Consider the following 24,170-nt stretch of genomic DNA (forward strand, 5'->3'; position numbering starts at 1 on the left):
CTCAGGTGGGGAAAATACTACCTAAAGAAAGAAAAAAATACATTTAAAGAGTCTTTTATCCTTGCAAATATCCAAAAAAACCCCAGAAGACTATCTACATAGTTTGACCCTCCAGAATGTGGCTCCAGGTGTCTCTCCTGTGTTTCTCCTTCTTAACCCTGTCCAGCCACAGCCAGGCTGAAGACCAAGCCTCCCTTTATCGCTCAAATGACCAAGCCAGACGCTGCCACTACACCTTCACTGTGGCCAGTCCAACAGAGTCCAGCTGCCCTGGGAGCAGTGGGAAACCAGAGATTGATGGAGTCTTATCCCGGCTCACCCTGCTGGAGGCTTTGGTCAGCCGCCTGATTCCAGGGGCGGACGCAGAAACCAGGACTGAGGTTGGGGCTAACAATGAAGAGGAACTCCAGGAAGCTTTGTCCCAGGTTACAGATGAAAGAAACCAGCTGCAGCAAGACAAGGACCATCTGAACAGGCAGGTCCAGGAGCTCCAGAGGAGGATGGCTGAGCTGAGCCAGGAGGCGGAGAGCCTCAGGCAGAAACCCTGCCAGCAGTCACACACCTCAGGGGGGACTCAGCATGAAAACAGCCACAGACCTGCCAGTGGTATGTACATCAGAGAGTAAATACAAATAGTAGGCACAAATCAAATCCTGAATTCTGTTTAATCACAACACTGGTGTGCCTTTTTTTGTCTTGCTGCTTTTTAGCTTTTTTGGTAAATGTCTTTGAGTTTGACTAAAATTATGAAAAGTCAGCCGAGACAACAGGTCAGGTTGCAGTTAGCTGTCCCAGGTTGAGTAAGTGGATTGGAATTTACAGCTCAGAGTCTTCTTTTACGGCTTTGTCACCCATGCATGTCTGTTTATGTGTGCATGATCATTTTCAGGAGAGGAATAGCAGGGTTATAGGGTAACCTGCTGGGCTGAGACAAATACATGAGCCACTGGGACTTTATGTGGTCTAAGTAATAGGGGTGACTGCTTTATCTGTAGCTTACTACCTCTATATACATAAATAGTTCAATCTAGCTAGGACCTAATTAAAATTCCTTTCACATATATCTCCTTTCATTTTATTTCTTCCAGACCCTGCCTATGATTTTAGCAATGGTGCATACCAGGAGATGAAGGCTGAGGTAACAGAGGTCCCAGCATCCCATCTCCTTCCTGAGATAAACCAGAACTTCACAGGTAAAGTTTGGGCTTTTCTGATGGTGATGTTTCTTACTGTTTGAAACCATTGAAAATATATGATACAATAAAGTTGAACTATCTTATAGGCTGTGGAGAGCTGCTGTCAGTGGGAGATCCTGTGTTACACAGGAAGGCTGACGGGATCACAGGGAAGTATGGAGTGTGGCTGCAGGATCCTGAACCCCAAAGCCCTCAATACACCAACAAGACTGTGTGGCGAATCGACACGGTGGGCAAAGACGTCCGTCAGCTTTTTGCATATGAAGACATGAGTCAGTTCGCCCGTGGCTTCCCTATGAAGGTCCTGGTCCTTCCAGAGCCTGTGGAGAGCACTGGGGCAACAATGTACAGTGGTTCCTTCTACTACCAGCGCAAACGTAGCCGTTCCCTGATCCGCTATGACCTGGCCTCTGAGAGCGTGGCATCACGCAGGGATCTACCTAATGCCGGCTTCCATGGCCAGCACCCTTATTCCTGGGGTGGTTACACAGACATCGACCTGGCAGTGGACGAACAAGGTCTGTGGGCCATCTACAGCACAAGCAAGGCGAAAGGTGCCATTGTGATTTCCCAGCTTGACCCAGAGACCCTGGAGGTGAAGAAGAGCTGGGAGACCAACATCCGGAAGAACACAGTGGGCAATGCTTTCATGGTTTGCGGACGTCTGTACACAATGGCCAGCTACACAGCATCCAACACCACCATCAACCATGTGTTCGACACAGCCACCAGCGTGGGGCGTGCTGTCGCTGTGCCCTTCGAGAACAAGTACCATTACAACAGCATGGTGGACTACAACCACGCCCAGGGGAAGCTGTACGCTTGGGACAACTTCCACATGGTCACCTATGACATCAGACTGGGCAGGCCAAGCCATGGCAGCAGCTGAAGAGGACAAAAACAGAAAGAGACTGCTGTTTACTGGACTGTGCTGATGCAGGAGCAAGTCAATGACATAAAGCATAATCATTTAAATCTTAAAAAGAGTGTGTGTATGTATGTATATTGTTCAATGTTGGTGGGGTTTCTTCAACCCATCAGTCTGTAGCTGACAGTTTGTGAAAAAGAATTTCCCTCTGGGGACAATAAATGGCTATCTATCTATCTATTTTTTCTATGACTGTTGTAAATAAGATGTATTGTGACCATACATACATATTCGTAAAGCAGTAATGTAGCTGTGATACTACCAATGATGATTTCTGTCATTATTGCAGTAAAGTTAATAGTAAACATGGTTTAAAGTTCTGAAATATTTTTGTTGTTGTCTGTTCATAAATGATCCTGTTATTTAAGTTCTCAATAAAAATGTAGATAATAGTATCCTCTTGTCTGAGTCATAATTTCATTTTCAGACACACATTCTTGACAGTTGGTGAGAAGGCATGCTATGCTACGTGGTACATAAGACTGAGTGAATGAAGAATAGGGTGATCACATTAATGCACACTGAATGGAGGGAGACACACAGGACATGTGTCTTATTCAGGAATTTGCTTGTTGCTATTAAAACATGGAATTTCCGTGCTCATTACCTTATGTCATTTTATTATTTGAAAATACTTAGGTTACCAGAAAAAAGAACTAAAATGTGTAATAAAATATGTTCATGAAAAATAATAAAAATGTAGGCTATAGTTAAAATAAGTAGTTTTGGTAATGTACACTGCAATAAAGGATCAACAATCATATTATTTGTGTTCACCTTTAAAATGCATGTAGTGATTAAATAGTAGATGCACAAATAGCATATGTATAGAGTGTGGATAGTGTCCTATCCAGTTGCAGTGAGAGGTCCTGTTGTATGCCTGTATATATATTAAATAATAAAATGCAATCTTTTTGTGTTTTTAGTGAAGCCCTTTGTAACTTTGACTAGAAAATATAAATAAATTGTATTAAAAGTAAGATCTCATTGGGCCACATGTACATAATAGTATGTTAAATATAAATATTTAAACATTTAAACTGTAAGTCACTGAATTGGAAGTAGGCTGGCGTTTAGCACTGTTGACAGGCACATGTCACTGACCCTTGACCCCATTTCACAAAAGTTGACAAAAACAAAACCTGATACACTATTTATGTGGAGTCGGTGTTTCACAAAAGCACCGCAAAAGCACCGCAAAAGCAACTATACTTACAGTAAAAAAGTATATAGTCACAGGCGGCCCATAAAACAGAAATATCTTTCTCCCTTATGACTCCATAGGGGGTCATGAACATCAGTAGCTACATATAGTCCTGGTTCCCTGATGACAGTATGAGTCTAAGTTTGGTATTTGGCTATTATATAATTGCAAATTGAAATACATATGTATGTTTAATTGCGCCATAATGCAGGTTATGATACAATATTAATTTAGTTTGCCACATACATTTTGTTCCACTTCAGTTGTTGACACCGTTACCTGGAAATATCAGAGCCTGAATATAATATAATTTGCAACAATTTGCTTAAAATCTCTAAATATTTGATAGTTATTATGTTCAGTTTTGTGGTAGTTATGTATCCAAACATGATAGTGCCTATATCCAGTTATATCCATCAGCATAAGAAACTTAACACTATGAAAAAAAATTGCAAAAAATTATACAGCTGTGACAAACAAACCCCTGTGCTGCAGTTTGGCCATATTCTAGTTATATGCTGCCCTCTGTGGACAGCAGTCTGCATTACGCAATGCACTCCTTACAGTTCCAAGTAGGACCAACTAAACTAAAAGTCTTGTCTGGTCTGTGTTATCTCTAACAGTTGAAATACAAAACCACATAAATTCACAAAGTACTCATACAGTTTAGATTGGAAGCTGCAATGTTATGTTAAAGATGGCAACTAGCAGCATTACACTGTAAGAGGAGATGGTATGAGTTTTAATGAGAGTCAGGAGACTCAGCAGCAGCTGATGGAAACTTGGGTGAGTGTGAGTTGACTTCCCACCACCAGCGTTCACACAAAAATACAGTTGACCCACCAGACAGCTCAGTGCAAAACCACTTACCCCGTATAAGACGTTGTGCCACCACACGCTGAGATGAAATTCTCAATTTACCAGGAAGGAAGCAGTCTGCCAGTTATCTTGTTTGCACTTAAACCACAAACTCTCACTTTGTTCTCACGGTAAGATACACAATTAACTAAGTAAGTTACACAGTTAACTTTAATAGAATTGTTTAAAAAAGGCTCTAATGAAATCCTGCTTTGATTTCAACATTGTGGAATTAAGTCCATGCATCATCAGTACCATTGTGTAAATAAGCTACATCTAGCTACAACCCAGAAGTGACTACTTTAGCCATTCATTTTAATATTTTCACTGAATTCCTTTAAGAAATAAAACAAGACACTAACAAATACACATAAAATAGATACAGATACAATGATAAATCAAGTTTGCTTTTTTAAACAGCAGGGGAATTTTGATTTATACACTCATGCTACACATTTTCCCCACTGATGCAGTTCCACCAAACCTAATGTTTCCACTCTGCCATCCAGAGTCCACCATAAACCCTACTGAGTCTCTCTTGCAGCCTCATGAGCAGTAGGTCCTGCAGGCAGTCCCAGGTCACCCACAACCTCTCTACTATGCTGTACTGACAGTATCCCATAGCCAAACCAAAGCCCACATCTGTTACATAGTGTCGGGCAAGCAGTAGCCGGGAGAGGCTCACCAGGCCAGCCCATCCCACCACCAGTACCCGCATGGAGGTTGTGTCCACCAGCTGGGCTAGAAGGAACCGGGCACACATAGCCGCCCGTGTGGCGTGGCCTGAAGGGAAGGAGTAGCGCTCCACAAAGAAGTTGGAGAAGATGTCTGAGCGGTTCTTGGTAGGCCTTCGGCGTCTGACTAGAGTCTTTACAACTCTGACCAGGAACAGATCCAACAGCAGAGCTGTGAGGAGGAACGTAAGAAAAAACATTGGTTTCAGATTTCATTATATGCTGAAAAGTCACATTCTCCTTTGTCAAACATTTCCTCTCCGTGAAACTACATTTTAAAGTAATCCATTCTATCTAAAACATTGTTTTCTGTCTTACACAGTGGTGATTCAAAGTCTTTACCAGCAATGAAAAAAATACCCCATTACAAATAAAAATCCTGCATTCCAAATCTTAGTCAAGTAATCAGCTTAATGTAGAAGTAAAAGCACTAATTATGCAACAGTGCGTCTTCTCACAGTATCATAACATTATGACATTCATGATTTATTTATTAAAGTATTTGTCTTCTATATTCTTTGTGGCAGGTGAAGGGGGATCTAATCTGAACTAGTCCATATAATATTGGGTAGTTTAATCTGTAGCAAGTCATCCTTTCCAGGTTATTACATCTTTTATAGGTAAAATTGTAATCTGCAAAGTAATTAGTAAATAAATGTGTCAGGTGTCAAATAAATGTGGTGGATTAAAAAGTACAAGATTTGCTTCTGACATGTACTAGAGAAAAATTGATATTTGGGTAAAATATCTTAATTGAGCAGTTATAGATCCCTCTAATTAGGCCTAACTAATCCAGAACTTTATCACTCTCTAAGGAGACATCCATTATATATAGGGGCTTTTACTGTGAGTAGCAACTAATTACTTTATAAATGGTAAATTACTTTATAGATCAGTTACAAGAACTATTTTTTTGTGAAAAATCCCTTTCCTTTAATAGTTAGTTAGTTATAAATATTGGTAATCCATGAATAATAAATAATTAATAAATACTTCCTAATCTGCAGGTATAAATCATAATAAGATATGTAATATAATGATACAATTACAATATAATAATCAACTTTACTGATCAAAGAGCTTAAAAGAGCTATTAAATGATGTGTTAACCATTAACACCTGTAAAATCTTTATAAACGTCACTCTAATTGTCAAATCTTTAATTGTAACAATATCAGATTTAATTGCTCCTAAAACATCTCTCTAATCAAATCATAATAAATGAAACCCCCCTCATTTATTTCTGTTTAACACGTAAGAGGAGTTTTGGATATTAGTCCCAATATTTCCAAAACAGTCATACGCCGAGAATAGCTATAGTATATAGTATATAGCACATAACTTGACCTCAAAGCAGTCACTCAACAGACATAATCTACCCATACAAATAAAGCATCATCGTATCGCGTGCATGTCAGTCAGTGGACACAGATGCTATCTGCTGTGGCCCCAAGGAGAAAACTTTCCATGGCTGCGCTGTGGCTGTCTCTTCGGTCACGGGGGCGCACACACACCCTATGGGCATAACACTTGGGTGGCCTGACGCAGCTTCGGCCTGTTATGTTATGCTATCTGAATAGTCATTAACATGATCCAGACTAGAAAAGACTTCAATAAAGCCACGAATGACTGCCAACGGCTTCTCTTTGGAATTGGCACAAATGTGCGTAATGGCGCATCAGTTCCACCGCCGCTAATGTGATGTTAAACAACATACACCCAAATGATGGCAGGTTGAAAGTTTATTATATAATGTGTAGTCCATCATCTGCTAAGATTAGTAAAGATAAATGCGCATGAGTGTGGTGGGTAGAAAGCAGGAATGCCAAGGCAAGACTAAGGGAAACAACAGGAATATTAGTGACTATGAATAATGAGTAACAGTTTGGCACACAATGACTTCATATAGATCTAAATCTAAAAGAGTCCGGCCTCGATAATATTGCTGGTGTCATTGATGATGATCCCCCAAATTCAAAAGAGTGATCACACAGTCACTCACCCAGGGCCAAATTCAACATGATCTCTTGCTCCGCCACAGTCTCTCCACAGAGCAGTGTGTACACCGTGCCGATGAACCACGGGACGACATGCCCGGAGAACTCCACCAGTCGCACCAGGGGCCGTATGCTGCCCCATGGAGACTCTTCAGAGGCGCACACCCCGAGCCGCTTGGACAGCCACAGATCTATAGCCAGCAGAAACCGGAGCGTTATAGTAAATAACGACTGGCTCAGACTGACTGAAAACTCCTCCGTTTGCGCTCCGGAGGAAAAGTAAGAACAGCTGGAGCCCCGGCGGCGGACATGGCATTCAAATGATGCCCGGTTTCCACACTGACTTCCACGGCAGCTATTCCGCCTGGAGACTGTTGAGGACATTTTTTCCTTTGACAGAGTGCCCTTAGAAATATCCCCGCCCTTCTTTATGGAACCACCTGTGGCCAATAAACACTCTAATCCTGCTGCGCTGTGGCGCAAAACATCCTGCAAACTAGAGACTCTGCATACAGTGACTAAAATGCTACCAGTTTAGACCTGGACTGCTCTGTCACGTGGCTAAATTATTCATCCTATTGACATGTCATTGAACTAATAATGTGCATCTTAACTTTATGTTTGAAATGTTAAATATCTCTAAGTGTCTACTTATCAACCAAATTCACTTTAGTCTATGATGTTGCAGACTTGCCATTCATATCTATTTTATGATTATAGTTTATACATGACTATCCTCTACTCTAATCAAATGTGTAAATCTCTGGTGGGAACCCGCTGCTTATCAACGGCGTCATTTACCCAAAGCGCGACCTGGATGTGGTATTATATGCAAAGTGGAGGCTTAAGGTAGTCTGTTCTGTTCAGCAGAAAGTTTCCGCCTCCTCTTTTTTCTGCGATCAGAGCTGCTGCTGCACCTCCACAGACGACCACGCTGAAGATGCCGGGACTGCTGCTCGGAGATATATTACCCGATTTCGAAGCAGAGACCACCAATGGCACAATTAAACTTCACGAATTTTTGGGCGATTCGTAAGTATTGATTTGTAATGATTGTTTTTGTTGATGTTGATTGGTAGGCTTATAGAGAATTCAGGTCATGGAGAGAAATAGCTTGTGAGACTGCAACCGTCCAGTTCCTGTTACTCTTATCTAACTTCTGCTTTATACTTGTTGCACAATGAAGCATCTCTCACAATAGCGAAGTCATGTCATACATAGGCTTTAACGTGTTAGGCAAATTGTTTCTATTGTGGACAGGTGTGACATGTACAACAGATCAGATCTTGGTCCACTTGTCAGTAAATATGAAAAGCATCAGTCATTAAAACCCTCAGATTGATGACTGAAGCAGTTGACAGGTTGCTGACCTCATGACAATGAAAAGTCACTCCGGTTTTCATTTTTGCAACATCAAAGCAACACAGAGGTGACATCCTGTCAGTTTTGCTCGAAATGCATCATTCAGCATCCTCCTAGTGTGCAACACTTCATTATTAACCACAATATTTACGAGGTGTATGAATGAGGAGAGGAAACTGAGTCAGAGTGAGACCTGTTTGTGAAATAACAAATATCCTTGTCTCCCCACCTTGACATATGCATGACACCGATCCCTCTTTTCATGCCAGGTGGGGAATCCTGTTCTCCCACCCTAGAGACTACACCCCGGTCTGCACCACGGAGCTGGGCCGAGCTGCCAGGCTCAGCAGCGAGTTCAGCAAACGCGGCGTCAAGATGATCGCCTTGTCCATCGACTGCCTGGAGGATCACCACGGCTGGACCAAGGTGTGATGACTGCAGCATCGGTTTACTGTCATCACTTGTGTGTGTGTGTTACAAATTACAAATTACATAAGCAACAACGCACTGAGAAGCCATCATGTTGAGGACAGTTGTGAAAGGTTCTGTGGATGTTTCTGACTAACCAGCAAGTAAAATTGTAATGTAATGAGCTCTGTCTCTACAGTGAACATCCTTTTTTCCCTCTAGTTTTCATTCAATTCTTTTTCTTGTGTCAAATAACCCTTGTTTTAAGAGAGGATTACTGTAGATGATGTATATTTTTGTGTAACAGGCCCTAAAAATACAGTGATGTTATGCTATTGAAACTATGGTTATATGTCACCTAGAAATGTAAAAAAAACCCAACATTTCAAATGCTCACTGGGAAAGATGAAACCATGGTGGTATTGAATGTGAAATATCACAATTGTGCTGGATTTTTTTTAAAGACACCAAACTTAAAATTCGGCAAGACAAAACTGAGCTTAGTTGAGGGGGAAACTGTTTGGAAATTGGATATGATGACATGATCAAATGTAACTATTTGGTTGTGTTTAGACGACACTTTAAATGCAAAGTCACAGTTAAGGGTTGACAGACAAGTTAAAATGAGTACATTGCATATTTCACCCATTTTACAAGCAACCTCATAGCCAAATGTTGTTAAAGTTATTCTTTATTTTATCCAATTGTGCCTCTACAGTACCTGTCAAAAGTCTGGACAAACGTTCCCATTTACCTCAATGAGAAAGTGTGTCCAAACTTTTAACTGGTCTGCAACACTTCATTTGAATAAGTCTTGCTTTTCTGTACCAACTAGGACATCCTGGCATACAACTGTGAGGAGGAGTCTGCCGGCTCCTCGCTGCCCTTTCCCATCATAGCGGACAGTAAACGGGAGCTGGCAGTGGCCCTGGGCATGCTGGACCCTGTTGAGAAGGACGAAGATGGCATGCCTCTCACTGCCCGCTGTGTGAGCATCTTCACACTCGTTCAGAATCTCATTTTTCCTCCTTTGCAGCCTTCAAACTTCATATTTGATCTACTTTCTTGTAAATATATATCAGCCAATGTTCTCTTTTCGCAAGTAGGTGTTCATCATCGGCCCTGACAAACGGTTGAAACTGTCGATCCTCTACCCGGCCACCACAGGACGCAACTTTGATGAGATCTTGAGGGTGGTGGACTCGCTCCAGATCACAGCAGGGAGACGAGTGGCCACACCTGCCGACTGGAGGGTATGTCACATCTTTGAAAGTGAACTCGGTTGGCAGCAATTATTTCAGCAGCTACATACAGCAGGTGCTTCTATTTTTCTGGCAGCTCAGTGTGCACTAGATTATCTGGCAACACAGGTTTTGAGGATTCCTTTCAAAATGTCACTGACCTGCTTTCAGCCATCTAACTGTAGAATATCTCCATCTCCTTCCCCTTTTTTCTGTCTTCTTCCAGCCTGGAGAGTGTGTGATGGTCCCTCCCAGCATGACTGAAGAGGAAGCAGCCGATTTGTTCCCTGATGGCGTTTACACCAAAGACCTGCCCTCTGGCAAAAAATACCTGCGCTACACACCCGACCCACAGGCAGAGACGGAGCTCACTTCTGTCATACAGACTGCACTTTAATCCAGCAGTCCTCCTTCACCACTGCTGGTTTTTTCCCTTTATTACCAGGTACATAAAAACAGTCAGCGGGCATCCCAGCTGTGAATCAGTCAGGGTATATCCTCCTGGGAACCAAGGGAAAAAGTGTCTTCCAATTTCAGTTTTTTTGTGATTTCTTACCTATGTAGGACCAAAAAAAAATCTTACAATTTAGACTTTTAAAAATCTATTTTAATTTTTAATTTTACAGGACTATTTTAGTGTGAAAATACGGCAAAATTTAAAAGACAAAAAATGTATCAGATTATGGCTGTGTAATGCTATTTATCCAAAAATACATTTAATTTGATTAAGAAACATAATTATTTATCATTTTGGATTGTTTCAGTATAGTATATTTTCTATTGAAACTGAATGGATTGCCAAATCTCAGAAAACTTTGTCAATTTATAGAGAAAAGAAATGAATTGGGCTCCAGTTTGCATGGTTATAGGGTCATTTTGACACCCAGGAAGCCCAGGAAGCACAGGTGTGAATCTAATATCATGGAAAAAAACACCAATAAATGAAAGCATTAAAAGGAGATGCATGTGAACAAAATGTCCACTACAGAGGACACAAGTCAATGGGCTTATCAAAAATCTAACTATGTACGACAGAAGTTGTTTCTATTTTGCAGAATATTACTGCTAGGTACAAAAATAGAATTAGTTTCAAATTCATTTATAATAAGTTTTATTCAACATTGCACTTCTTTTTTTGTTCTAACGCAAGAGGAAGTGGTTTCTGGTGCTGTTTACACAAAGAATGGCCTAATGAGAGCTTGTTACTTACTGTTTTAAATGGGTTACTACTTTCAAATGTATACAGCAACTTTACATGAGTGAAAATCTCATGGATTTACCGTTTTATACTCTAATGATGACTTGTATGAATCTGTGTGGAACAATAAAAGGGTGATATTTAGAAAATGATGAACTATAGCGATGAATCTGCTTTGTCATTACATCCAGACAGCGATGTCTAAGACCTCTAAGGACGGTGCCTCCTCACACACACACACACACACACACACAACCTCAGTTAGTTCTGTTAGAACAGCTGTGTAGGATTTGGCGTTCCCCTCACCGGGTGGACGGCGTCAGTGAGGAGCTTATCAACTTTGATCCTGGGAACCGCAGGCTTCTCTCCGTGACCAGCGGACTGGAGAATTTAAGGACAGTGGCAGCGATAAAATGCAGTGAAGAGAGAACAAAGCATAGGGTTTAAAAAAAAATTAATGTCACTATTGAGCTGAAGCACACTAAATTATAAATCACATGTTAGCTGAGGGTGACGGTGAAAAGCATGAGCATTTCTTCCTCATTTTAACTATTTATTTGGAATACATTTGATGATCACAGTATTTGATAGAACTTGAAGGATTTTGGACCACACAGGTTCTTTTAAACTCTCATCTGCCAGCTGGTTTATTAAAATCTGCATGTATGAAGTTTCAAATCTACCACCAGAACATCATATAGACTTTATACTCCAAAGCCAGCTGGCCCCCTGACAAACATCCAACCTCAGAAAGCTGTTTTCTTCTCCGTTATTGAGACTGATATGAAAGCAGCAGGGTAAAAAGACGCCCATCCTTGTTTCAGTGTGTGCGTTTTGTCATGTCACAGCAAGATCCAGCTCCACCGCCTCCTTCCAGCAGCATCATCTCTGGTTCATGAGGGCCTGGTACTCCCTCTGGTGGTCGATCAGACGCAGGAACACTTTGTACTTTTTCTCATAGAAGCTGAAATAAGATGTAAAATCCTTGTAGTTAGGTATAAATGCAGTAATATGTCACTTTCTAGTTTTCAAACTAGTCAAATATGCAGATATCTTACATAATGTACTCTTAACACAACGGTTACTTGTTAGATTGTAGCAATTGGTTAAAGAATGTAGTTTTTTTCTTTTTTCTAGTCCCGTGTTTAAACAGGGGCTACTTCTTTGCATTTACTTGGATTGTGTTTTTACAATATCACCAAAAATGTAGAGCCAAATTCTCGTTGGCCATATGATTCGTTTTCCAAGAGGCCCATTAAAGCAGCCGTGGTGTGCAGCCAAAATGTTTGAAAAACAAAGAGAACATGAATTCTCTGCCTCACCTCTGGATTTCACGGTTAGGCTGAACAACTTTCCCCACTTTAGCCATTCTCCCCATTGCCTCCTAAAACATGAATTGCAGAGAAAAAGAAAAACATCACTCAATAAATCATGCTTTCCACGGCCGTGACCCAGTTATGGTGGCTTTTCGGTGTGGCTCAGTTTATGACTTATGCAGCGCGGGGGCCCCTCTGCTGTCTGAAGCGACCAAATCCAGGCAGTTGATTGTGTGTGCAGCTCAGGGGATCAGACACAACAACTGCCTGCTGTAGTTATGGCTGGGAATGGATTGACAGGTGCAGCCTAGTCCAAACAATAAAGGTCTTATTTTTAGCACATCTGACTTAAAGGCTCTCCGTTCTCTTGTGCTACGAGCTCTGCTATCCAAACGTCAAGAGATGACAGCTTGACCTGGTGAAAGATTAATCCACACTTTAGATCTTAAACACATTCTGCACAAACCTGGCTCTTCTGTGTTGAAAGCAGCAGAGCACTGCGCTACATACTTTGTATTTTAATTCAACCCAGCAGGTGGAAGCATTGAGTCAGTAATTGAATGATATGTGATGTGTTCTGTGCATGTAAAGAAAATGGGAAGATTGGATTGCAAGCTATATATAAACAGTACTAACCTCACCTGGATTTCATTGCATTTTCTTTTCAAAATATTTTTCTTTTGTAAAGGGGCACTCCACCATTTTTATACATGAAATATTAATATACAGCCTGTGAAAAGAGGCGTCTGTCGCAGAAAGTAGAAAAGAAAACCTCGATGATGGACTTCAGACTTAAAATGATAACACTAAATCTGTGTAACAAACAGGAGGTGTGTGGTTTCAAAGAAGAGAGCCTTTACAAGGTACATCTGTTTACAAAAAGATGTTATTCAGTTGCATTATGGGAAATGTAGGATCCAAGTTTGGTTCTTTTTAGCTTAACTTGTAATAGAAACTAAAAGTCAGGATATGTCTGCTGCCTCATTTTTTGACTTTTTTTTAATGTCTTTCACACTTTATAAGCGTAATGCTAAATTGCTGCAGTGATCCTTTAACAGTAACTACAATACTCATCCAACAAATTTGAAATTTTCTTCACTATCATCCCACCATTTTTGCCTCAATATCAGCATGTTCTAACTCATGTTTATTACACTGAACCATATTAACATTATCAATAATTAACAAGACCACATTGGCATTAGAAGGTTTTTGTTGGCTTGTCTGTAATAGGAAGAATAAACATGATGGGATGTTACAGGTACACAGGCTGCACATGAAAATGTCCTCAGAAATTATAAATACTGTCTTACTATAGTTCCATTGGGACACTACATCATCCACACCAGGTTTTTTTAAGTAATTAATATTTATAATTCATTTTGACAATATGTGAAATTGTGTAAGATCATATGGAATTTCACTCCCTTTCATCACCAATAGTAGTCCATGTTAGACTGTAGAGGCAATTTTATAAACTCTCAAGGAAAAATTCCCACCTAGGTCCCTAAGAACTTCTGACCTTTCTTTACATACTGTACGTACTGTATCTGTGTGTCACTCCACCTGTATGCTGCTGTAGTCCTGTGATGCACATGCACCCAGGATTGCTGCTCCCACTAACACAGCCTCCATCTGGTCTGGCAACACCACAGGCAATCCTGAAAGTGTGGGGGGAAAAAAGTTAAATTAGCTATAGCTTCAAAAGAGATGTGTTAGTTTTTTGTTGTAACTAAATACATTCCTTGTCAGGATTTTATACCTGTAGCGTTGGCGTGAACCTGCACAAACAGAGCATTTTTGCTCAACCCTCCGCACAGAAAGAGAGTTCTGATGTCATGTCCTGCTTCTTTCATGGCCTCCAGAATATGACGTGTACCAAGCTAAAACCAGAGAAGACAAAAAAGGAATAAGGTTACAAGAAAACAAATACAACCCTTTATTCCCTTAGGATGTGAGACTGAGGCTCAGAGGAAGTCATTTAAAACATAAAACACTTCAGACTCACAGCGAGGGCTTGCACGGTGGCCAGATAGAGCAGAGCCAAGTCCTCCAAGGTTTGAGAAAGAGACAGTCCGATCACCTGCCGAACAGCAAAGATGAAATATCGCGAATGGAAAACATGTCTAAGCCATTAGAGGCAACAGAGGAGTGTATTTACTCATCTCAAATCACCAGTGATTCATTCGAAACAATATTGACCAGTTCTCTCCCCTCCCTGGTTTCCTGCTCGGCCCGCCAACAATAATTAGCTTACAGGATACAGAAAATCATTCAGGTGGCTCATCTGTTCCAATCTCCTACTGGGATGCACGTTTGACATTTAAGAACCAAGTTTATTCTTTCCACTGATAAAAACAGATCGCATGTTTTGTGAGGATCTTAGCAGGGACTGTAAACTGCTGTCAGTGAAAGGTTAAAAAAAGGATACTAGAATAAGAATAGCACATTTTATCTATAAAGAGAGCTGTTTACCTCTGCCTCCAGTCTTTATATAATTACTACGCTTATCCCCTCCCATCTAATGCTTCATACTTAATACACATAAATAAGAGAGCTATTGATTTTCTCATCTAACTCTCAGAAAGAAAGAATATTTCTAAAATGATGAACTATTCCTTTAAACTAAATGATCTAAAGCCTTAGCGCTAGTCTTTGGAACAGGTTCAATGTATAAGTGGAAGTTTTTCGTAATAGTAGTGGACTTTTGACAAGACTTAATCATCAATATCTGTATAATAAACACTTATTTTGCTTCATTCACTTGTCTCTTCTGATTTAAACAAAATAAATGTGTAAAACAGCTCAAACGAAGCTCCTTGAGAGGAGATTAAAAGACTAACTTCTTATTTTTATATGCTTTACTAATTATCACTCTGGATCACTTCAGATACTTTTAAGTTCTGTTCTAGGAGGGTCTCCACAACTGCAACCGCAGCACATCTGTGAGCCAGCCAAGCAAACAAACAATATTTCATGTCATGAGTCAGGTCAAGCTTGGACTCGTGTCCCCTCACCATGCCCTTCAGGGTGGGGTCAGCCAGGGGCGACCTGTTTCCGTGGAAGTCCGGCCACACATGGAGACCGGAGCCCAGCAGGTCAACGGCAGAAGACGCCTTTAAACTCAGGTGGCTGTTCAGGTAGCTGTAGATGCTCTCGCCGGTGAAGGGAGATCTGGGAAAAAAATGAAGAAATATTGCTGTATGGACACTTTAAAAAAATGCTGAGTGTTTTTCACAGCAGACATCTGACATGTCATAGCAGGAAAAGGTGTGAACAGGTGATCGGGTGTTCCAGTAAAGCCATGTCAGTGGGTCAGCATGTACAGCAACAGGTGCTGAACTGACATACCTGAATGGAAAGTGGTGGTTATTAAAGTTATTAATTAGACCTGTGTGTATGTTATTATGACAAGTCAAAGTGTCTGCTCTGAAAAAGGTCAATTAACCTTTAAAATATTCATCATCAGGCAAAATTTGCAATAAAGAGGGACAATGTTCTTTAATGATAGAACCGTATAGCTGTTTTTTTTCCTCCTTAAATGAGTAGTTCAAGCACTCTGAGCCACACTGGGAGAAAAACAGCAGAATAAGGATGTGTTTAAAAATGAACAGCCACTTATCACAACGGTCTTTATTACAGAGTAGATTCACTAAGCAAATAATCAGTTCCTTGCTTTACGACTTCCCTCTGTAAACTCTGAAATGTGAATCTGGGGAGTCACACACACACATACACACACACACACACACACACACACACACAACACTCAAACTTACTACGCTTCTAACCTCACTAAAGCTTACTAAATGTTTATTATACGTCAGCTCAACACAGACGACAGCTGCGCTAAAATGTTTTTGGAGAGCCGAGCCCTGAACGCGTCAGCTGACCTCTGCTGTGCCTGTTCCTGGAGCTGGGCGTAGGCGGCGTGGCCTTTCACCACGTGGTCGATCTGAAGGAGAGGAGAGAGAGAGAGAAAGAGAGAGAGAGAGAGCAGCGCCGTTACACAGAGAAGAGAAGTCACAGAGTCATAGATCACAGCGGGGTCACATGAAGGCTTGTGAGGCTGCAACTACTGACTGTTTTCATTACTGTTTTTAATTAATCATCTAATTTATCAAGTGTCAAAAATAATAACTAATTCCCACCTCGAGTTAAAAGAGCTCAAAGTAAGCAACTTATTTTGTTTTTTAAAAAATCCCAAAAGTATCTAAAGTCCAGTAAAAAGCATCAAATCAGCACATTTGAGAAGCCAGGAAATATCTGGTGTTTTTACTCATTAAATGTTTATTATTTATCACACTTATTGTCTTTATTTGCTGTGTGTTTAGCTGCGATTCAGCTGAATTATATAAACATCCAAATATAAATGATAACAATGGCATATATTTCAACAAATCAGATTTTTTTACCCTAAAAAAAGGAAGCTACACATTTCCTTGCCTGTGAACTCTGTTTTCCCCCTAACCCTAACTCTAACCCAATTCCTGGATGTATTATGCGTGCATTCACATCGAAATCTCCATTTTCATACAGTCACTTATTAAAATGCAAAATAAGAAAAGGTTTAGGAAGATCTTATATTTTTAATAGTCATCTGTTAAGCTCTACAGTGGACTGACCAGCCTTCCTGTGGCGCTCTGTCCTCCCTCGTTGAGCCACATATCAGGCACCATGGCAGACAGGCAGGGTCCCCACACTCCTGGCACGAACAGAGGCCGCTCGCTGATCTGATTCACATGAAGGTGACACATTTCTAGTTAGGGCTGCATGTCGATAAATCATACTGACATTAAAATGAATGAACAGTAGCGCTCAGTACATTTCAAACAGCAACAGAAACCACTAAAAGATGTGCTAAGAGTTAACCACACGTCTCATACAGTTACTGATGTTGACTCAGTCATATAGATACAAAGTGTATTAATCATGACAGGGTTTTTTTATCTCAGTATGTGTGACTGTATGATTTATTTGAGGAATTACAGGATGGTTTTATATGAGTCATGCGGTGATATATTGCGTGACAGCATCAGAAAGGAGTAGGTGTTATCAACAGCACATGATGTCACGATATTAAATTCACCTAAATGCACGAGAGGATTGTTCTTGCTTGTTTCTGAGAAGTCAGCTGAGCTCGTAGCGGCGCGCCACTCACCGCCATGTGACAGGACGACGTCCCGCAGATCATCGCCAAGCGTGATGTGATTGGCTGGTCCTCACACGGCAAGCCAAAGCCTTTTACGTCGGCGCCGATCACACCTGGAATGAGCGAAATGATCGATCTCCTTTAGCCACATGTCATTATTTTAAAATATTTTTTAGACTCACCTAAAAACAAAGTTTGCACAACTGCCATTAGTGTTGAGTCAGAGAGACCAACAGCGATCTTTTGAAGTACATCTCTAACCTTCACGGGGAATTTGGAGGTGACACTAACTTCTGGAATAATGTTTGTCAAGCTGGTTTGAGTTTAAGGCAGAGGGTTGAATCTTCGTGCAGGGGCCGTGGGGGGGGGGGGGGGGGGGCGTACATCACTGTGACATGTACAACAACTAAAGCACAGAGTGTTTTAACCTCTGACTGATACAACAATGTGTGATCGGCAGAGGTTGCAGCTACAGGTCAGAGAGCAGAGTTCACCAATAGTTGAACTCCTAGAACAAAACCAGATGGTCCAGAGGTGAGGTACCACACACACACACACACACACACACACACACACACACAGCAGTATTATCTGGATCTCTCACTCTTCACGTTTATCGCTTATTTAAAAAAAAATCCAAAATAACAAACCACGCATTTTCATTCTATCACATCTTAATTATGTCATCCTTCTCTCGTTTGTGCCGCTCTCTACTGCCAGCTGTCTCCTGAAGGCAAAAATGCCATGAAAGTATCTTAAACATAAATATTGTAGTAGTCGCATTAGGAAAGCTTTTTTCGGGGGTTCAAGTAGTTGTTAGTTGGTCTAATCCAGCTGTCCTCTCTTCATTTAAGAGTAAGATGTCTCAACAACTATGGGTCTAAATGTTATGTATAACTGGAACAAGCTACCAACAGAACTGAAATCAGCCCCAAATGTGAATATTTTTTAAATCCAGGTTAAAAACTTTGTCAACTTAAACATTTCAAGCAAATCATTATTTTATGCTGCACTCTCATATTTAAATATAGTTTTTTTTAATTTTCTTTCTCTGTTTCTATTTTTCTGTACTTTGTTTTAATTTAATTATAAGTGGGTTCTTTTTTTCTTTTTAATTGTATCTTTTAATGTTTCCAATTTCTACTATAATTGTTTTTTTGTTTTTGTTTTAATTGTATGTTTTCATGCTTCCAATTCTAACTGTTAAATGTTTTTTTAATGTAAAAGCAAATTGAGTTTCCCCTTTGTAGGAAATGTGCTATATAAATAAAGCTGCCTTGCCTTGCTTATAGAGATTTTGGATATTCATGCTTGATTCTTAAATATATAAAAGATCAAATTGGAAAATGTATGTGCTTCTTACAGTTAAGCGTCTTAAGTTACATTTTTTAACCTGTTTCCTCTCACTGCCGTGCAGAACCTGTAAAGTTACCCAGTTCAGCTCAGAAAATCTACAGTATATTTGGTGAGGATCTTAATGTCAACAGAAGAATGTTATCTCCCAGTTTACATTAAACGTGGTTCAACAAACAGTCTCAGCATGTGATACCTAGGCCTCCAGCATGAGCGTCGATAAGAGAAGCACCGACTGAAGTTCCGGGGTCCAAACCCAAATCTGCTGCTGCCTCCTGGGTGAGGCCGTCCCCCAGCGGGCTCCCCGGAGAACACGTCACACTGCCTGGATGATACAAACGGCACAGCTTTATTCATAGAAGAAGAATTCTGGTGTGGATAGAAAGTGTTTGAATAAATCAGGACATTAATGGTCAGGATTTCATTTGTACATTTTGTTTTTTTTGTTTGACCTATTTTGGAAGCGTTGTTTTCCAGGAGGTCCTCCAGTCCGATGGCAGTCCAAAAACTGACATCCCATCCTTCTGGAGGGCAATACGTCCATTTACACACCAGAGTACATAAGGATCTGTTCAGGGGTGGAGAACATGCTTGTTAATATCTATTCAGCAGCGTCAGAGTGAGATTAAACACTATCTGGTGAAGGTTAGTGATAAACGTTACAGATACAGTTTTTTATTCGCCCTATTATGAAGGACAAACGGACAGATTTCATTCGAGGAAACTGTTTCAACAAGACAACAAATACACTTCTCATTGTCAATAGTAGGGCTGGGCAATATATCGATATTATATCGATATAGTGATATGAGACAAGATATCATTTTACGAATTTGGATATCGGTATATCGTGATATAGCATAGGTGTGTTTTCCTGGTGTTGTAGTTCTATTATTTGCCTTTTTCCCACTTTGTCATTATTCTGCCGTCCCTAGGTGTAACTGACTGGCTAATTTGGTATATTGTAATATCGTGATATGGTATAAGTGTTTTTTCCTGCTTTTAAAGGCGGAATTACAGAAAAATTATTTTAGTTTTCTGAACTTACCAGAATGTTCTAGCTGTTCTATTATTTACCTTTTACTCACTTTGTCATTATATCCACATTACTGATGATTATTTATAAAAAATCACACTGTGTAAATATTTTGTGAAGGCACCAACAGTCATCCCTACAATATAGTGGTGATGTCGATATCGAGGTATTTGGTCAAAATATTGTGATATTTGATTTTATCCATACTGGCCCGCCTTAGTCAATAGTAAACCTTTTTTAACCCTGCTTTGATATTCAAGTATTACACATAAATTACACATTCATATAACGATGTGTAAGTAAGAATGAGCCCACCTTGTCAAACAGCCCGTAGCCTTCCAAGACAGGAAGTCTGGAAGGTCAAAAAAGTGAGCAGCTTTGTTCCAGCAGCTTTCCTTCACATTCTGAGGAAGAGACAGAAGAAAGATGTGATGCGTGTGACCCTGATCGGTCTTTATGAGGAATCTGTCAATCAGACGCTTCCCAGAAAAAAAGCTGCGCAAGGCTGAAAAACATCTAAAGCAAACACAGAGCACATGCCGACCTTCCAGTAGAACAAAGCAACGATAAAACATCCACGGTGACCGCTTCTGACCTCGCTCACCTCTCACCTCTTTGAGCCACAGTAGCTTAGGGGGTTGCATCTCTGGTGACATGACCCCTCCCACCCTGCTCAGGACGCCGTGGCCGGTGTTTGTGATGCGGGCGGCCTGCTCTGCGGCACGGTGGTCCATCCACATAACCACGTTCCTTTGAGTGTCACCTGGAAAGAAGGACGGTCGTGTTTTACGGGAGCAAAAGGTAAAGAAAAAAGATGAATTGGCTCTACTAGGAGATGACACGGCAGTATATTATCAGTCATTTAACCTGAGTAGCTGTGTCCACCTTGCTTAATTGAAAAAAGCATGAATCCTTACGAGCCCCAGGGGTTCTGCTCTTTAACTGACCCTGACCTATGACCTCCCTGTGGAGGAGGGGAGATCACCTTAAGGGATCAATAAAGTATCCTTTTACATTAAACTGAAACATATTGACCAAGCAAAACTCAAAAAACTAGTCCACTTTAGAAGGATTTCACTGCCTGTAATTCTTCATCTAAAGATTTGAGAGAGCAAAAATTGATTTGGGGTGTTTGTAATTTTCTGGAGGCTCCTCACAGCAAAAAAAAAAAAAAACATGGGAACAAAGAGGACTCAAATGTGAGTGATGATGAGTCAGAGGCAAAGCTGTAAAGGCCACAGAGATGTTTCACCCACCGCCCTGATTGACTGGAACAGGCTGAAAGCTTTGGTCCAAAACCACCAGAGAGCAGGTGGCATCAAAGCCGATCCCTCGCACCTGGCTCCTCTCCACTCCCTGAGTAACTTTCTGAAAGCAGACAAGACTATTAAAAATGATCGGTGTGCTGAAACGAAGCTGGCTGCGTCCTCTGAGCTCACGCTACCTTCACAACTGTGCAGCATTTGTGCCAGATCTCAGTTGAGGACTGGACGTAGTGATCAGACTGAGGCTCCCAAATGCTGATGGGCTCCTCTGCAGTGCTACTCAGCTGACCCTCCCTGGTCACCAGAGCTGCTCTCACACTGGCAGTGCCCACGTCCACTCCCACATAGTACACCTCTGCCATCATGAGGGGAGCTGAATGTAGAGGAGGAGGAGGAGGAGGAGGAGGGGGAGGAGGGGGAGATCCAGGAGTTGATTATTAACCATTGTCAACATTTAACAGCTTATTACGAAATCAGTGCAGGTACACACATACATAAACGCATGCATATAGTTCATTTGGTGTTTAAAAGCAAACTGTTATCTACATCTTTAGATCAGACACTGTTTTGATCAGTTGCAGGAATCCTTCAGTGCAGCAACGCTACACATTCAAAGATGTTACAGCGATGAATGCTCGGAAAAAAACTGTTAAAATACACATAACAGACATAAACAGACATAGAGGATAAATGTACATCAGTTAGCACAACAACTTCGAACTTACCCTGCGATTAAACTTTTATTTCAGCGCAGAAAACATGACTTTTGAGCAGCTGGAAAGCGCACTTTGAGCTGAGGACGCAATTTGCGAACGGCACGCGAGAGGGGACAAAAAGGACAACGTTGCATCGCTTTGCTGAGCAGTCGCGTCATGATTGAGTTGTTTTGCTATATTTCTCTGTCTTTCCTTCATCGTTTTCTTATTCATGTAGGGTCCAGATTTTTAGAAGACTATTGGGTAAAGAACTGCCTTTAGATCCATAAACAGAGTACATTACAGGCTGCTACTAGTCCAGTAAATACTATCAAAACAAATCTTAGTGGCTAGATAAAAGGGGGCCTGGGGCAACATGAGGCAAAGTGGGGTGACATTCCATGAACTGTTTCCTCTCTCAAACGTGACCACCCACCCAAACTACAAAAAACGATATAAACTGCTGTAAAAACGGTTGAATTTCATATTTAAAATCTGCAACAAAAAATTACTCTAAATCTGACTGCAATTCACTGCATTCTGCTACATCACAATACATAAACAGAAAAAATACATAAAGTCCTAACACTGAACACTGACTGTTGACGCTTGACTAGCACTGTTGTATCTGTAGCTATCCCACACATACAGTATACTCTATTGGTGAGCATACACACATACAGTATGTATGGTGAATATATATAGCTTTGTATTGCATTACTGGAATTACTCTAGTTTAATTTTGTGCACTTATAATTAAGCTACATATGCAAAAGTACAGTAAAGGGTGTTGAAGCATATCACAGTATGACTGATTCATTTTTGTGACATATAAACTGGAAGCTAGCAACAAAAAAGCGCCATTCATTTCAATGAATTCCATAAATAAATATATAAATAAACGATTCTTCAAAGACAGTAGAAATACATATTGTAATGCTACCTGTTGTGTTGTTTTTTAGTCCACTGTGAGACAAAGTGTTACTTTTGGGAGACAAATGTCACTGTTCTACATGAGTTGATACTGAGATAAAATGTGGTGGTTTAAGTCCATTTTACATGTGAGATTAAGTGGTTCGTCGATCTGCATGTTGACCATTTTGAAAAAGTGAGGAGAAAAAGTGTGTTACCAATTTTAAAAATGTGTTTTTCTGGCCACAGTGGGCCCAATTTACCACCAACACTATCACCTCTACCTTGTGTATCTTGTCTTTTCCCAATTAACACATTTCTTTGAGGTGATGCACCATGTGAGCACAATATAAACTTAAAAGTCATTAGTTCTCTACAAAAAGAGGTCTTTTTAAAAAATGTTTTACTGTAATTCAGTGGTGTGTCTTCTCAAATACATTTGCAATTAATCAAACTATCAGCAACAGAAACACACAGTTTTGCTCACTTTGTCCAACTGGTAATCTACTTTCCAAAATAAAACTTTCGAGGATTGCATTGTCTATCAAGATTATTTTATCAGTCAATGAAAAAACAATAACAACCAGAGCACATACAGTCAGTGTACATCCACTAACCACTCATATGTGAGCTGACTAAGTGAGGGGGAAAAAAGATTGTTATAAGTATTCATCTGTGTCAGTGATGCTCTGTTAGTGTTTTGTTTCTAAAAGCAGAGACTGCCATCAAAAACACCGGCTCAGACTCTGAGATTGGATTTGTCATACTTTCTACTCTGCATCCCACTCGTCACTTTCCTCTATTGTGTTCTTTTCTTAGAGGAGATAAACAGCTGTCAAAAGGAAACGGTGCTGGCTATGATCAGGTTGTTTGGACCGGGAATGATCAGCAGAGATGTACAGAGAAAAAGCGAGTACAGAGAAAAGCGAGCAGCGGGACAGGAAGAAACAGATGGTCTTCAACAAACACTGCACAGACAGTGTTTGAAATCTCATCTGTCTCTCTCACTGCTCGGCGTGTCTGTGTGTGTGCGTCCCTACGCTCCACGCTTGAAGGTAATCAAAACTTTGCTGTGTTGATACATCAACACATGCATATATAGTCTTTCTCTGTGCTTTGCTCTCATGAGCGGGGGGGTGTTTCCATGGTGGACTGTCCCACCTCTGGACAACAAAAGCAGGCCTGTTGGGAGGCAGGCAAGGCTCAGCTCCTGATTAAAAACTGCATGCAGTGGAAACAGCTGGCCCAGGCAGGGAGGAGGAACGTGCTGTTATCTGAAGGCGACCCCGTCAGGCCGGCGGAGGGGAAAAAGCTG

General features: G+C 40.8%; 4 protein-coding genes across 5 annotated transcripts; 2 read left to right on the plus strand and 2 right to left on the minus strand.

Annotated features, from left to right (window-relative positions):
• Positions 1–2,465, plus strand: LOC133990933 (myocilin-like). The gene is made up of 3 exons (XM_062429363.1): positions 1–606; positions 1,089–1,193; positions 1,283–2,465. Exons 1-3 carry the CDS (start codon positions 117–119, stop codon positions 2,083–2,085), a joined length of 1,398 nt encoding a protein of 465 aa, XP_062285347.1. The 5' UTR covers positions 1–116; the 3' UTR covers positions 2,086–2,465.
• A 2,205-nt stretch (positions 2,466–4,670) lies between these two features.
• On the minus strand, positions 4,671–7,301 carry LOC133991029 (polyisoprenoid diphosphate/phosphate phosphohydrolase PLPP6-like). The gene is made up of 2 exons (XM_062429477.1): positions 6,923–7,301; positions 4,671–5,092 (listed from the first exon to the last, which is right to left on the minus strand). Exons 1-2 carry the CDS (start codon positions 7,299–7,301, stop codon positions 4,671–4,673), a joined length of 801 nt encoding a protein of 266 aa, XP_062285461.1.
• Positions 7,302–7,845: 544 nt separating this feature from the next.
• On the plus strand, positions 7,846–11,446 carry LOC133990294 (peroxiredoxin-6-like). Its single transcript, XM_062428564.1, has 5 exons — positions 7,846–7,949; positions 8,549–8,705; positions 9,523–9,675; positions 9,794–9,940; positions 10,155–11,446. The coding sequence occupies exons 1-5, from the start codon at positions 7,858–7,860 to the stop codon at positions 10,323–10,325; spliced, it is 720 nt and encodes a 239-aa protein (XP_062284548.1). The 5' UTR covers positions 7,846–7,857; the 3' UTR covers positions 10,326–11,446.
• Positions 11,447–11,731: 285 nt separating this feature from the next.
• On the minus strand, positions 11,732–22,067 carry fggy (FGGY carbohydrate kinase domain containing). 2 transcript variants are annotated; one of them, XM_062428562.1, is made up of 16 exons: positions 21,974–22,067; positions 21,428–21,621; positions 21,240–21,351; positions 20,595–20,746; positions 20,299–20,387; positions 19,400–19,515; positions 19,144–19,272; positions 17,604–17,707; positions 17,068–17,175; positions 16,336–16,397; positions 15,460–15,616; positions 14,451–14,525; positions 14,205–14,325; positions 14,009–14,103; positions 12,449–12,510; positions 11,732–12,090 (listed from the first exon to the last, which is right to left on the minus strand). In XM_062428562.1, the coding sequence occupies exons 2-16, from the start codon at positions 21,611–21,613 to the stop codon at positions 12,009–12,011; spliced, it is 1,650 nt and encodes a 549-aa protein (XP_062284546.1). In that variant the 5' UTR covers positions 21,614–21,621; positions 21,974–22,067; the 3' UTR covers positions 11,732–12,008. The 2 variants fall into 2 exon arrangements, 1 of the variants encoding a protein (XP_062284546.1); XR_009926958.1 differs by having other exon boundaries at positions 12,026–12,090; positions 13,988–14,103.
• Positions 22,068–24,170: the final 2,103 nt, after the last annotated feature.

This window comes from Scomber scombrus, chromosome 11 (genome assembly GCF_963691925.1).
Source record: "Scomber scombrus chromosome 11, fScoSco1.1, whole genome shotgun sequence".
NCBI lineage: Eukaryota > Metazoa > Chordata > Actinopteri > Scombriformes > Scombridae > Scomber > Scomber scombrus.

Coding starts and splice junctions, on each gene's coding strand:
- LOC133990933 (XM_062429363.1), top strand. CDS start 117: ATGTGGCTCCAGGTGTCTCTCCTGTGTTTCTCCTTCTTAACCCTGTCC. Junction 607..1,088: donor CAGCCACAGACCTGCCAGTG/GTATGTACATCA, acceptor TATTTCTTCCAG/ACCCTGCCTATGATTTTAGC. Junction 1,194..1,282: donor GATAAACCAGAACTTCACAG/GTAAAGTTTGGG, acceptor ACTATCTTATAG/GCTGTGGAGAGCTGCTGTCA.
- LOC133990294 (XM_062428564.1), top strand. CDS start 7,858: ATGCCGGGACTGCTGCTCGGAGATATATTACCCGATTTCGAAGCAGAG. Junction 9,676..9,793: donor TGCCTCTCACTGCCCGCTGT/GTGAGCATCTTC, acceptor TTTCGCAAGTAG/GTGTTCATCATCGGCCCTGA. Junction 9,941..10,154: donor CCACACCTGCCGACTGGAGG/GTATGTCACATC, acceptor GTCTTCTTCCAG/CCTGGAGAGTGTGTGATGGT.
- LOC133991029 (XM_062429477.1), bottom strand. CDS start 7,301: ATGTCCTCAACAGTCTCCAGGCGGAATAGCTGCCGTGGAAGTCAGTGT. Junction 5,093..6,922: donor CATGTTGAATTTGGCCCTGG/GTGAGTGACTGT, acceptor TCCTCCTCACAG/CTCTGCTGTTGGATCTGTTC.
- fggy (XM_062428562.1), bottom strand. CDS start 21,613: ATGATGGCAGAGGTGTACTATGTGGGAGTGGACGTGGGCACTGCCAGT. Junction 19,516..20,298: donor GCTACGGGCTGTTTGACAAG/GTGGGCTCATTC, acceptor ACCCCTGAACAG/ATCCTTATGTACTCTGGTGT. Junction 16,398..17,067: donor AGAGCGCCACAGGAAGGCTG/GTCAGTCCACTG, acceptor CCTCTCCTTCAG/ATCGACCACGTGGTGAAAGG.